The 14,005-nt window shown below is 34.0% G+C and overlaps 2 protein-coding genes across 8 annotated transcripts in view; both read right to left on the bottom strand.

The window, feature by feature from the left end:
* kidins220b (kinase D-interacting substrate 220b) overlaps positions 1 to 1,159 on the bottom strand; it is a 31,271-nt gene extending 30,112 nt beyond the window's left edge. For all 5 annotated transcript variants that reach the window (XM_051138486.1, XM_051138488.1, XM_051138489.1 and 2 more), the window contains exon 1: positions 959 to 1,159. The gene's annotated coding sequence lies outside the window, so the exon portion shown is untranslated. The remainder of the gene's footprint in view (positions 1 to 958) is intronic.
* Positions 1,160 to 2,769: 1,610 nt separating this feature from the next.
* Positions 2,770 to 14,005, bottom strand: part of mboat2b (membrane bound O-acyltransferase domain containing 2b) — a 37,961-nt gene continuing 26,725 nt past the window's right edge. For all 3 annotated transcript variants that reach the window (XM_051138499.1, XM_051138500.1, XM_051138501.1), the window contains 8 exons: positions 11,268 to 11,322; positions 10,911 to 11,094; positions 9,054 to 9,246; positions 8,149 to 8,252; positions 8,003 to 8,067; positions 4,872 to 5,004; positions 4,060 to 4,211; positions 2,770 to 3,966 (listed from right to left, as the gene is read on the bottom strand). In XM_051138499.1, coding sequence (XP_050994456.1) covers positions 3,810 to 3,966; positions 4,060 to 4,211; positions 4,872 to 5,004; positions 8,003 to 8,067; positions 8,149 to 8,252; positions 9,054 to 9,246; positions 10,911 to 11,094; positions 11,268 to 11,322 — 1,043 coding nt within the window. In that variant the 3' untranslated portion in view covers positions 2,770 to 3,809. The remainder of the gene's footprint in view (positions 3,967 to 4,059; positions 4,212 to 4,871; positions 5,005 to 8,002; positions 8,068 to 8,148; positions 8,253 to 9,053; positions 9,247 to 10,910; positions 11,095 to 11,267; positions 11,323 to 14,005) is intronic.

The raw sequence follows: 14,005 nt of genomic DNA, 5'->3' as shown, positions 1-14,005 counted from the left end.
GGATAATAGACAGGTGCTCAACAAACAACAGGACAACAACAAAGAGAACATGGCAGCTCACTCAGGAATCCAGTCGGCTCTTTAAAGCTCTATCAGTGAAACATGACACCTAAGTTATTCTTATAAACCACTATGTGACACCATATATCCAGCCCACTCAGTGTCACACTGTCCTCCGCTTTTGTCCGAATGCCTTTAGATTTCTAGCCGTGACTGCTGTCTGTCTGTCTGCTCTGGAATGGCATCACGCATTATTTATGGCGACCAAGAGTGGTTCACGCCTAGAGTCTTCAACAAGATGCTGAGATGACTGACAGCCCTGCAATTATAATGCTGCTTTATAATATATAGATATTTATAAAGACTGTTAAGAAGCACACTGTATTACATAAAACAATAAAAATAGCTACACATTACATATTATGCTTTGCTGTATTTTTATATAAAAATCTAACAAAACCTTATATGTAGTTATATTTACTTTTTTAGACAGACAGATAGAAAAATAGATAAATAGATACATACATAGACAGACAGAGAGAAAGGCAGACTTGGGTGAGTAGCAGCCCAATAAAACCCCAAAACATTTTATTATCTGCGCCTTAATAAAGTGCTTGTTAATCCTAATATATTTGCCTGTCTAAACATTATTGTAATTTGATATTAAAGAATGTATTTCCAGAAATAAACAAGACGGGCAGTGGCTCGCACTGACTCACTATGACAGATCAATTAATCGCCATCAAAACAACTATGACCTGATGAACCGTATCAGTACATGAGTACATTTACATTAAAAAGCTACATCTTATTCGATGTGGATGTTTAATTCTGCTTAATTCTACAGTTTGATGCTCGTTACTGTCTTTTAAGAGGCTATATGGACTGTCAATCATACGCGGCATCAACCGACAAAGGCGATTTAAACCCTTCGACTGCCTTCTGTTACGAGACGTACCTCACAGAAAAGAAACGTTGGAATGCCTTGCTGTCTGAAGGTCCGTTTAGAGAGCCGTATTTCTCTCTCGTTTCTCGGTCTACGGCGCTTCTCTCTTCCTATTCACCATCTTTAACAACAGCCATTTTGACGAAGCATAGCGCTGTGCAGTTTAAGCTTCTTCCCGGGCGGGCGAGTCCCTGACAACACACTGCGTGACGTCACGGCCTACTCAAATCAGCACACGAGTACATGTGATACAGTATGTGGGAAGTGATACTACATTACGCAGCAATTGTAGAATATATCATCCTGTGTATTTCATCTTGTTCTACCTGACATATCATGTAGGCCTACCCTAAATACTCACATTTGCTTGTTTTGTCATAATTTGGCAAAAATAAATAAAATAAATAAACAATAAACTTTGACATTATTTGACAAATCAAAGGTTGTAAAGATTGTTCGCATTGTTCTTTATAAAAAAGTATATTTATTATATTATAATAAATTATACCACTGGAACAAGGACAAAATAAATGTATACTGCTTGGGAAGAAAAGAAAGAAAGAAAGAAAGAAAGAAAGAAAGAAAGAAAGACATAGCGCGGCCATTTGTAAATTTAATGTGTCTGGCTTCCGGTGTCCTTCACTTCCAGCTATTTTCAGCTGTACAAAACACCTCGTTTTGCTGCTTGATATTGCAAACTGGTGTGTTTTACCATATTTTTTTAAATGTATTATCTAAATTATGAACACACTGATTTGTAGGGCAAACAGTTTTACTGTTTACTGCACTTTGTTATTTTTCTCATTATTTCCCTACACTGTAAAAAATAAAAAACACAATTTGTTGAGTCAGCTTAAAATAAATTGTTACCCCGCTGCCTTAAAATTTTAAGTTCAGTCAACTAAAATAAGTTTATTTAACTTGAAATGTTAAGTTGTACTAAGTGACAACTTAGATATTTGTGTTTGCTAAACTTAACAGATGGGTAAGTAACCCAGCTGCCTTAAAATTTTAAGTTGATTCAACTCAAATATCTAAGTTGTCACTTAGTATAACTTAACATTTCAAGTTGAATAAACTTTTTTTGAGTTGACTGAACTTAAAATTTTAAGGCAGCCAGGTTACAAATTATTTGAAGTTGACTCAACAAATCATTTTTTACAGTGTACTGCAGCTAATGAACCAAACAGAAAAGAGAACTGAAAAAGGCTTATATCCGCATTGAAAAATGAGACCCTGAACCACAAAAGCAGACATTAGGGTCAATTTTTTTCAATTGAGATTTATACATCATATGAAAGCTGAATAAATAAGCTTTCAGTTGATGTATGGTTTGTTAGGATAAGACTGTAATCTGAAATATTGAGAAAATCACCTTTAAGTTGTCTAAATGAAGTCTTATCAATGCATATTTCTAATCAAAAATTACATTTTGATATATTTACAGTAGGAAATTTACAAAATATCTTAATGGAACATGATCTTTACTTAATATCCTAATGGTTTTTGGCATAAAAGAAATATTGATAATTTTGATGCATAAAATGTATTAGTTATTGCTACTAGTGTCTATGCTACTTATGACTGATTTTATGGTCCAGAGTCACAAATAAGGTGGATAATATGATGTCAGCAAGATCAAGTAACTTATTGTTGTCTGTAGTGGCGCAAAGTGCACGATTTATGTCTGCAGAGCAAAGGGCAGATGTTGAGAACTATCCAGGTTGAGGCATGTGAGAATACAGAAATTACCAACGCGTTTCAAGCATTTCACTACTGAATTGCAAAATCGTTCATCAGAAGACAAACAGACCACAAAGGAGTAGTAAAAAGACCTTTTTAATCACATAATTTGCAAAAAACAAATGTTCCAGATCCACACAGAGAACGTAATGTTTCAAACAAATCCAGTGGACATCCTCTACAATTTCATATATCTTTAACACAAACTTCAGCTTCATTTCCAACGTTCAGCAGGCCAGACCTTGAAGCTGACTGAGGCCATACAAAATGTGCATTACTGTGCATACAGAATCACCACCCGCCTGACTCGCGAAAGTCATGCAGTTAACAGTACTATCCATTTTTTTTTTTTTTTTTTTTTTTTGCTGGACGTTACTTTACCATTCCACTACTTTCCAAAATTCCCATTTTAGATTGGATTAGTCTAAGAAATGCTTTCGTTTGTGACAAAAGAATCTCTGGTCTTTAGATTGGAATGTATTATGTGTAACTTTCAGAGTTTTATGTGAAGACTACATGGACGAGACGCTACGACAGACCATAACAAACATAACATGACAAAGGGCCGAGAGCCCAGTTTTCAATGAAATCAAATCTTAATTCAGTCTTTCTGATTTCAAAAAGAACCTTCTTTTTCCTATAGTTTCATTATTATTATTCCTGTTAGTTTAGTTCGTCATATTTATTTGACCCCTACCGCATGAAAGCTCTTTGTTTCAAATATAATATTGCCAGCTTTCTGCAAGTGCTATTGGCCTTGTCCCTTGCAAGAAAACCATATTTACAGCCCAATACAAGACCACCAGATTAGGACACTAATACTTGCTGTGACAAGTTGAATTACAAAGGCAAGGTCACATAATTTATACAACAGTGTTCACTTGGCAATAAAACTCTTCTTATACCAGTCAGATTTGATTCCATCCTCTCAAATCATTGTCTAATCCCAGTACCACTATACTGAGCCAAGAGATGACTTACTCTATCAGTCCAGACAGAGGCTGGTTGGTTGGTTTATTTGTGAGCTTTAGTTTATCTGACTCTCTTCATGTGTGGCTGGAGAATAGGTACATTTGCCCAGTCTGTGTGTGTATAGAAGATGGGTAAGGTGTTCCAGGACTCATGTTGTTTTTTGTTTCTGGTTCCTGTTGCTGTCTGTGCTCTCCAGGCTCGGTTGTACGGCAGGCTGTTGCTCTTTCAGCCGCAGGTGGCGTGGTTTCACTGGCAACGCGATGGCCAGCAGTATACAGCCTATGTGGATGCAGAAGTACCATGACCTACAAAGTGATGGAGACGGTTGAATGTCAACTCATGAATGAAATAAAAGTTATGTATTTTTTTTAGTATCTGTTTTTGTTTGTCCTGCCCACCTGTAGAACTTGAGCGAGGGGCCCACAGAAAGCAGAACAAAAGGAACCACTGTGTAGCAAATGGCAATTTGTGTGGCTGCCCATGTGATGACATCATACACAAACTTGAGGGCTGGGGAACCCAAGAAGTACGGTCTTACATTATGCCTCACCTGAAGGAGAACAGGGAACATGACATTAGAAAAGGGAGGAATGACAACTAACAACCCATTTTTTCAACCTTAACTTCTTTTTAGGGCACCATTACTGATTTACCAAAAATAAAATTAATGAAAACAAATAAAATGAAATAAAATAAACAAATAAAATTAAATTAAAAAATGAAAAAAATTACTTAAATTAAATAATTAATTATGATGTATTTCTTCACCCTTAACTTCGTTTTAGGGCACCATTACTGATTTACCAAAAATAAAATAAAATAAAATAAATATAAAATAAAAGGAAATAAAATATAATAAAAATTAATCAAATAAAAAAGACAAAATAAAATAAACTAAAATATAAAATGAAATGAAATAAAAATGAAAAGAATAATAAAATGAAAAAAGCAAAAAAGAAATAATGAAAAAAAAGTTCAGTAAACACCTGAGAAAAACTGGAATAGTTTTTGTACCATTCGGTGAATGGAACAGAAACAAGTTTACCCCTAATGCCCATTTGTTTGTTTGTTTGTTGTTGTTTTTTTGACAGTCATTTTGCCATTTGCCAAACTGTTTATGGCCAAGAAAATGGCAACATTACATAAAAGGGCCAAGACTATTCCCTATGTGAAGTGAACTTCATGTTTGGTAGAATGTGATGTCACTCACAGCTCTGGCTGCAAGAGTGATGACGATGCCAGTGAGGAAGGTGAGGTAGTAGCCTGGGTAAGCCCCATGCCACATAGCTGACAGCAGGAAGGTTGCAGCAGTGGGGTTGTAGGGACAACGTTCATAACACACCCTACAAGACAACATAACAAAATAACATCATAAAACAATATGCAATAATCATGCTAACATATCAGTAAAATGAGGAAGGAAATGATTCTTCATCTTTTCATCTAATGCTTTTGCCTTGTATCACTTGTCAGTCTGTTTTTGCTTATGATGACAACAGGTTAAAGAAGAAGTCCACTTTCAGAACAAAAATTTACAGATAATGTACTCACCCCCCTGTCATCCTAGATGCTCATGTCTTTCTTTCTTCAGTCAGTCCTTTATGTTTTTTGAGGAAAATGTTTCAGGATTTTTCTCCATATAATGGACTGATATGGTGCCCCGATTTTGAACTTCCAAAATACAGTCCCAAATGCGACTGTGAACGATCCCAGCCAAGACAGAAGGGTCTTACCTAGCAAAACGATCGTTTATTTTCATTAAAAAAAAAAAAAAAACAATTTAAATACTTTTTAATCTCAAACGCTCGTCTTGTCTTGCTCTCCCTGAACTCTGTGTATTCTGGTTCAAGACAGTTAGGGTATGTCGAAAAACTCCAATCGTATTTTCTCCCTCAACTTCAAAAATCATTTCAAAATCATCCTACATCACTGCAGAAGTACCGACCCAGTGTTTGCACAGTGAACATGCAAAGATCAAACACCCTTAACAAAAAAGGTAAAACAGCGATTTAGGACGATTTTGAAGTTGAGGAAGAGCATGAGATGGGAGTTTTTCGACATACCCTAACTGTCATGAACCAGAAAAAAAAACAGAGTTCAGGCAGAGCGAGACAAGACGAGTGTTTGACATTAAAAAGTATATAAATTGTGAAAATAACCAATCGTTTCACTAGATAAGACCCTTCTTCCTCAGCTGGGATCATTTACAACCGCATTTGGGATCGTCTGAAGCTGCATTTAAACTGCATTTTGGAAGTTCAAACTCGGGGCACCATAGCAGTCCACTATATGGAGAGAAAAATCCTGAAATGTTTTCCTCAAAAAACATAATTTCTTTACGACTTAAGAAAGAAAGACATGAACATCTTGGATGACAAAGGGATGAGTACATTATCTGTAAATTTTTGTTATGGAAGTGGACTTCTCCTTTAATTGATGGATAATTGTTCAAAATGACCAGTAGATGGAGCCATCTCACACAGAGATCTGTGGTGACACTCCTTATTTAATCTAGGATGCCCATTATTTTAAACAAGCACAGCATTTTTCTAATTATGAAGGTAGAGGAGTGACAGGTACTGTAATTACACTACCATTCAAAAGGTCTGTGATCAGAAGGATTGCTTTTTAAGCAATTAGTATTTAACTCAGCAAGGATGCATTAAATTGATAAAAAAAAAAAAAAAAGTATAATGTTACCGAAGGAATTCTATAGCAAATAAGTGCTATTCTTTTAAATTTTCTATTCAATCAGTTTCCACAAAAATATTAAGCAGCACAAAAGTTTTCAACATAATAGGAAGCATTTCTTGAGCAGAAATCAGTATATTAGAGTGATTTCTGAAGGATCATGTGACACTTAAAGGAGAAGTCCACTTCCAGAAAAACAATAAACAAATAATTTACTCACCCCCTTGTCATCCAAGATGTTCATGTCTTTCTGTCTTCAGTCATGAAGAAATTATGGTTTTTGAGGAAAACATTTCAGGATTTTTCTCCATATAATGGACTTCGTTGGTGCCCCGATTTTGAACTTCCAAAATGCAGTTTAAATGCAGCTTCAAAGGACTCTAAACGATCCCAGCCGAGGAAGAAGAGTCTTATCTACCGAAACGATTGATCATTTATTTCGGAAAAAAAAAATTTGTATATTTTTAAGCACAAAAGCTTGTGTCGCACAGGCTCTGAGATGCGCGGTCACGTACTATTAAATCACGTCGAAAGGTCACGTGGAACGTAGACAGAACCACAGACCCAGTGTTTACAAAGCGAACACGCAAAGACTAAGAAAGTGCAAGTCAAACGCTGTTTACAAACAAAAAGGTACAATGATGTCGGACGATTCTGAAGTTCTAGAAGAAAATAACAGTTAAGAGTTTTTCGACATACTCTACCTTTTTGAGCCGGAGTACACAGACGATGAACTTGTGGAGATTTGAAGACGTGATTCATAGTAGTGATGGGAAATTCGGATCATTTTACCGACTCGGACCTTTGAGTCTTGTTCAGCAAAATGAATGAATCTTTTTGAGTCATTTCGTTAATTTTAGCAAAATCAACATCACGTGACAGCCCCATAAGATGAACGAACGACTCAAAAAACCTGAAGACTGAAGAACAGGTGAACTAATTCCAGTACACAAGCTAATAGGACGTTGCGCATGCGCGACTGAACGAATCACTCCCCGAGGTGACGCATTCTTCCCGACTCACATTAAAGATTCATTCAAAATGAACAAATCGTTCCAGAACGACTCGTGGACGCGCATCCCAGAGTCTGTGCTACACAAGTTTTTGTGCTTAAAAAGTAGACAATTTTTTTTTTTAATGACAGATCGTTTCGCTAGATAAGACCATTCTTCCACGGCTGGGATCGTTTAGAGCCCTTTGAAGCTGCATTTAAACTACATTTTGGAAGTTTAAATTCGGGGCACCAATGAAGTCCACTACATGGAGAGGAATCCTGAAATGTTTTCCTCAAAAGACATAATTTCTTTACGACTGAAGACAGAAAGACATCTTGGATGACAAGAGGATGAGTAAATTATTTGTAAATTGCTGTTCTGGAAGTGGACTTCTCCTTTAAGACTGGAGTAATGGCTGCTGTAAATTTAGCTTTGTTATCACAAGAATAAATTACATTTTCAAATATACTGAAGAGGAAAACAGTTCTTTTACATGGTAATGTTATCTCCCAATATCACTGTTTTTACAGTAGTTTTGATCAAATAAATGCAGCCTTGGCAAATACTAAAGACTGCTTTCAAAAGCATTAATATTCGTACTCCAAAGGTTTCAACGTTAGTGTACAAAAGCAAAATGTGCTCTTCCTGTTCTTACCTTTTAAGCCAATGTGCTGTTTGGATGTTCCAGTTATCCAGGAATACCTTAAAGCTGGTGGCAAGCTGAAAATATAAGAGAAGACTGATTATAACACTTCCGATTCACTCGGAGGGGAAAAACAACTTAAAAGCATCGGAACTGACCTCGATATTCATGATCCTAAGGTTGGAAATAAGATCCCATCGAGGCAAACCATTACTGTCGTACCCATTAAATCCAAATCCTGCTGCGTTATTGATGGCATCAGCTATTTAGAAAGACAGCATGAGTGTCAGGATACTCACATCAGATATAATAAATGTTAAGAAACCCAGAATGCCCCAAAGTTTGTTTCTACCTTTATATAATGAAACTATGTAGTGATGTAATGTTTTATAATTCAAAGGAGCATGAAATGTAAGTACATTAAATATAGGCAGAATTATTTTTGAATATGAGTTTTAGTTCCATCTTTTGTCTGAAGAGGGCAGTAAAACACAAGCCATATGAACCAAGTCTGTGTTGTGTAAGATGTTGATCCCAATTCAAATGGGTCACACAACCAGTCTGCACAACTGATGATGGATGATGCATCCTAATGTGTAATTAATCATGCCCAAGGTACAGCATAAACGATAATGATGGAATGTGAAAGACAAACTACAGCTCGTACTTGATTAAATTATTCTTTCCAGTCTGGTTCAATAGACACATGTATAACACATCGGGGGAGAGAAAGGACAACTTGGAAATAGGAAAACAGACTAGTGAAAGAAGTGTCATGCCTGTTTAAAATCAGGCATCACTTATTATTCTAAGACGTGATCAATTTGCAAAAATATGATAGAAATTTAAACATTTTTGCAGGCTAGTCAAGTCTTTTTGCAGATTGATTTTGTCTTATGCCCCTGCGAATGAACTGAAAGAATCAAAATATGATATCCATTATCAGAACACAAGCAAAGAGAAGATGAGACAAACCAGCATCTTCCAAAAATGATCAATACAACAATAAGAGAGAGAGATCTAGCCAGATGGGAAGAGAAGGAGAGGCAGGAAGTCCACGCACCCAGAGTCCAAACAAAGTAGTATTTAGGCCGGGTGGTCAGCATGGACAAATACAGGTAGACCACCTGAGCATAGAAGGGCGTGGTGGCAATAAAATCATCATCAACGTTACGCTCCACAGGACAGACTTTGCAGACGGAGAGGAAGACCAGCAGAGAGATGAAGCAGGTGGCCAGTTTACGGATGACCTCTGTCTGTAGAGAAACAGAAATGCACAAACTGTAATGAACTTGGAACAGGCCAGTCATCTACACTACCAATCCAGTACACAATCCAGTACAATTTTGAAATATTTTAACTATTTAAAACAACTGTTTTCTATTTGAATATATTTTAAAATGTAATTTAATCCTGTGATTTCAAAGCTGAAATTTTAGCATCATTACTCCAGTCACATGATTCTTCAGAAATTATTCTAATATTCTGATTTGCTGCTCAAAAAACATTTATTATTATTATTATTATTATTATTATGTTAAAAACAGCTGAGTGAATTTTTTTTTAAGGTTTCTTTAATGAATAGGAAGTTCAGAAGAACAGCATCTATCTGAAATAAAAATCTTTGTAACATTACAAACGTCTTTACCATCACAATTTAAAGCACCCTTGCTAAACAAAAGTATTAATTTCTATAATTTCGTCAAAAATTGCTTTTGAATGGTATAGTGTATAATGTTACAAAAACGTTTTTATTTCAAATGCTGATCTTTGGATCTTTCTATTCATTAAAGAATTCTGAAAATGTACTCAACTGTTTTAAATATTGATAATAATAATAATAAAAATGTTTCTTGAACAGCAGATCAGCATATTAGAATGATTTCTGAAGGATCATGTGACCTCAAGGCTGTAGTAATGATCCTGAAAATGTAGATTTGATCACAAGAATAAATTACATTTTAAAATATATTCAAATAGAAAATAGTTATTTTAAATAGTAAAAATATTTCACAATATTTCTACGTTTGCTGTATTTTGAATTAAATAAATGCAGGCTTGGTGAGAAGAAAAGACTTCTTTAAAAACATCAAAAACTTTTGACTGGTAGTGTACAACTTAATAATTTTGTTACAACTTAACACTTTAGTTCAGGGACCAATTCTCACTATTAACTAGTTGCTTATTAGCATGCATATTATTAGCATATTGGCTGTTTATTAGTACTTATAAAGCACATATTCTACATTCCCAATCCTACCCATTACCTAAACTTTACAGCTACCTTACTAACTATTAATAAGCAGTAATTAGAAGTTTACTGAGGCAAAAGTTGTTGTTAATAGTTAGTTAAAGGCGAGAACTGGACCTTAAAATAAAGTGTGACCTAATTTTGAGTAAAAAATAATTAATGTACACTACCGTTCAAAACTTTGGGGTCAGTACATATATATATAAAAAAAAAAAAGTACTGTTGCTCAACAAGGACGCATTAAATAATTAAAATACGAGAGTAAAGACTTTTACCTTATTATAAAATATTTCTATAATAATTTTATATTGATAAAAGAATTTAGAAATAAATGTAGAATAAAATGTATCACAGATTCCACAAACATATTACACAATAGCTAAATAATAAAAATACATTTTTCTTTAGCACCGAATCAGTGTATTACAGTGATTTCTGAAGGATCATGTGAAGCTGAAGACTGGAGTAATGCTGCTGAAAATTCAGCTTTGCATCACAGGAATATTTTTTACTGTATTTTTTATTAAATAAATGCATAATATCTTGCTCCAGACTTTTGAACGGTCATGTACAACATTTGTTCAACCTGTAAGCTGTGATGTGAATCGGTGTGTCATGTGAACTTCTATAAAAAAAAAAAATAAATACAAACAACTTAATAAAACGAACATTTGGTGAAGGGTCGTTTAGTCTGCTCTTCCCATTGACTTTTCCTTTGGTCTCAAGGTCTCTGTGGCGATAGGGGGTGCCCTCAATGAAAGCAATGTAATCGTTATATGAGCAGGTGGGACCAGCCAAAATCCCCATGAAATTACAGTTATAACTGAAGTATTCCAATAAACTGGGCATCCGTCTGAATCAAACACAAACAAAGAAAATAATGTTAGAACTGCATTAGGACAAGAGCAACAACAAATCTAGTAAAGAGACTTGAGTTAGTTTGTAGTTTGAAACATAAAGAGCAGAGCAACTATTTTTTGAGACCAAAAATTACATTATTTCTTTTTAACATTTTAAACTACATACCTTATGGCCAACAGTTTTTGACTTTGGTTTAGTTGATCTTCTTTCCTCGCCATTCCTGTAAACACAGACACACAAAAAAATATCAATACCAACACTTTCAATACACAATAAAAGTCCCATATAGTAGATATAGATTATAGATAATGCCTCAATCCACATAAGAAAGAAGTCATACGGGTTTGGAATGACATTCGGGTGAATAAACGATGACAGATTTGTAATTTTGGGTAAACCATTCCTGAAATACAATTTGGCAGGAAATCTTGGCATTTACATATGAACACAGTGGAAATACCGTAGGCCCTTCTAAGCTTGTGAGTTTTGTCTAACACTGCCTGGCCTCTCCCTGATTTACAGAGGTAATTAGAGAGGGAAGAAATGTGCTGTAAATTGACTTGGCTCAGAGTTCATGTGGTCGACTCATGAGTCTCTTCTGCCTCCGTTGTTTGTCTTCCCACCCGATAAGACAAAGCAGGCCGACCCAGGGTAAGTGGCTTGAATAATTTCTTGTTGTTTTATCGCCACCCTTATGCACATAACAAGACGAGTCACTTGAAATGTTTTCATTGAAGTTTATGACCGACCCAGGGAGCAGCAACAGTGCAGGGACAGAGCTTCACCCACAATAAGCACCAACATTTCCCAGAGCTAGTGTTGGACGTCAGCAAGGACTTCTATGGGGGACTATTAGTGTCCTACAGACCATGGGGAATATCAATGACAGGTTATTCAGGGCAAAAGGCGAGTGAAACCACTTTATAAGACTCCCGGTAGACAGCTTACATACAATTCATATCACAAAACGAGTAATTTTATATCACAGTAAAAGAGTATATCACAATATAGTTATTTGTACTAGAAATCAATGAGAATAACCACACGGTAATGTCCATTTTTGGATAATCCATTGAATTAAATACTTTCCAAATGAAAGGTACTTCATCTTATTTGATTATGTTCTATATTTATCTGGACTACGATGAACACTAAAAGATACAATTACTCATAACAAATTAATGATATGTCTGACATCAGTGTGAAAAAAAAGCATCATGCTATGTAACATGAGCTAAATGTTTCTTTCATCACTCCATGGATCTAAAATGGCATGATGTCTGCATCAAATTACCACTAGACAGAAATAAAACTAGACTGTGTTGACAAAATGTATATGTTAAACATGCAACAAAAAGAAAAAAAACAAACAAAATTATAATAAATAAGACTAACAAAGACAAATTGAAAATAATAAAATAAAATAAATGAAATGAAATAAAACATTATATAAAATAAAAATTAAATAAAATTAAATAAAATGTAATTACATTTTTAAAGAAATTCTAAAGTAACTATGTGCAGCATAAACCATATCAACAAAATCTGACATGCAACAAAAACTAAATAAAAACTATGTTATGTTAAACTAAAAAAAACCTTAAAACTAACAAAGAAAAACTGAAAATAATAAAAAAATAAATAAAAATAAATAAAATAAAATAAAACTCAACATAACTATGTGCAGCCTAAACCATATTGACAATATGACACAATGCCACCAATTAACAATATTAAATATGCAACAAAAACTAAATAAAAACTGTTAAACTAAAAAAAAAAACTAAAACTGACAAAATGAAAATAATACTAAATAAAAAAAAATAAATTAAACATGCAACAAAAACTAAATAAAAACTTTATATTATGTTAAACTAAAAAAACACTAAAACTAACAGACAAATTTAAAATATTAAAATTAAATAATGAAAAATTAAACTAAACATGCAACAAAACTAAATAAAAACTGTTATGTTAAACAAAAAAACTGAAACTAACAAAGACAAATTGAAAATAATACAAAAAAATAAATTAAATTAAAAATAAAATAAAATAAAATAAAACTCAACATAACTATGTGCAACATAAACCATATCGACAACATCTGACACAATGCCACCATTTAACAATATTAAACATGCAACAAGAACTAAATAAAAACTATAATGTTATGTTAAACTAAAAAAAACTAAAACTGACAGACAGAATGAAAATAATACAAAATAAAATAATAAAAAAAATATATATATATATAAAAAAAATTAAATAAAATTAAACATGCAACAAAAACTAAATAAAAACTTTGTTAAACAAAAAAACTAAAACTAACAAAGTCAAATTAAAAATAATAAAAAAATTTAAATAATTTAACAAAATTAACAATGACACCAATTAACAATATTAAACATGCAACAAAACCAAATAAAATCTACGCTGTTACACAAAAAAAATAAAAAAAGACAAACTGAAAATAATAAAAAATAAAATTATATTAAAAAAAAAATAAATTAAATTAAATTCAACATAAGTATGTGCAGCAAAAAACATACTGCACAGACTGCACAGTATAAATAATCATATCGCCCAATCCTACTCCTGCACTAGACATTCAGTGAAGATAAAACAGAGAGTACATCTTAAGGGAATCTACTCGGTTTCGAAGAATCTCCATGACAAAGGTTTGCAGGCCAGCAGCTGATCTCAGCAGAGGACAAAGAAATGAATTAGTGATAACGGTAATATTAAGAAGTGCGGTGTAGGGAGCACACATCATAAGGGTAATCTGTCACCCTGTGGAACAATAGAGGGGTGAAGAGAAGGAGGGAGGCTTGTTTTCATTTGCTTTCATTTCATCCTGCTGCCTTCCATTTCTTTAATTAGTTTCTCAGGCCCTTTGGCAGCAC

Source organism: Labeo rohita, chromosome 20, assembly GCF_022985175.1.
Source record: "Labeo rohita strain BAU-BD-2019 chromosome 20, IGBB_LRoh.1.0, whole genome shotgun sequence".
NCBI classification, from domain to species: Eukaryota; Metazoa; Chordata; class Actinopteri; order Cypriniformes; family Cyprinidae; genus Labeo; species Labeo rohita.
The sequence above is the reverse complement of the archived record's forward strand: the minus strand, read 5'-3'. Positions and strand labels throughout refer to the sequence as shown.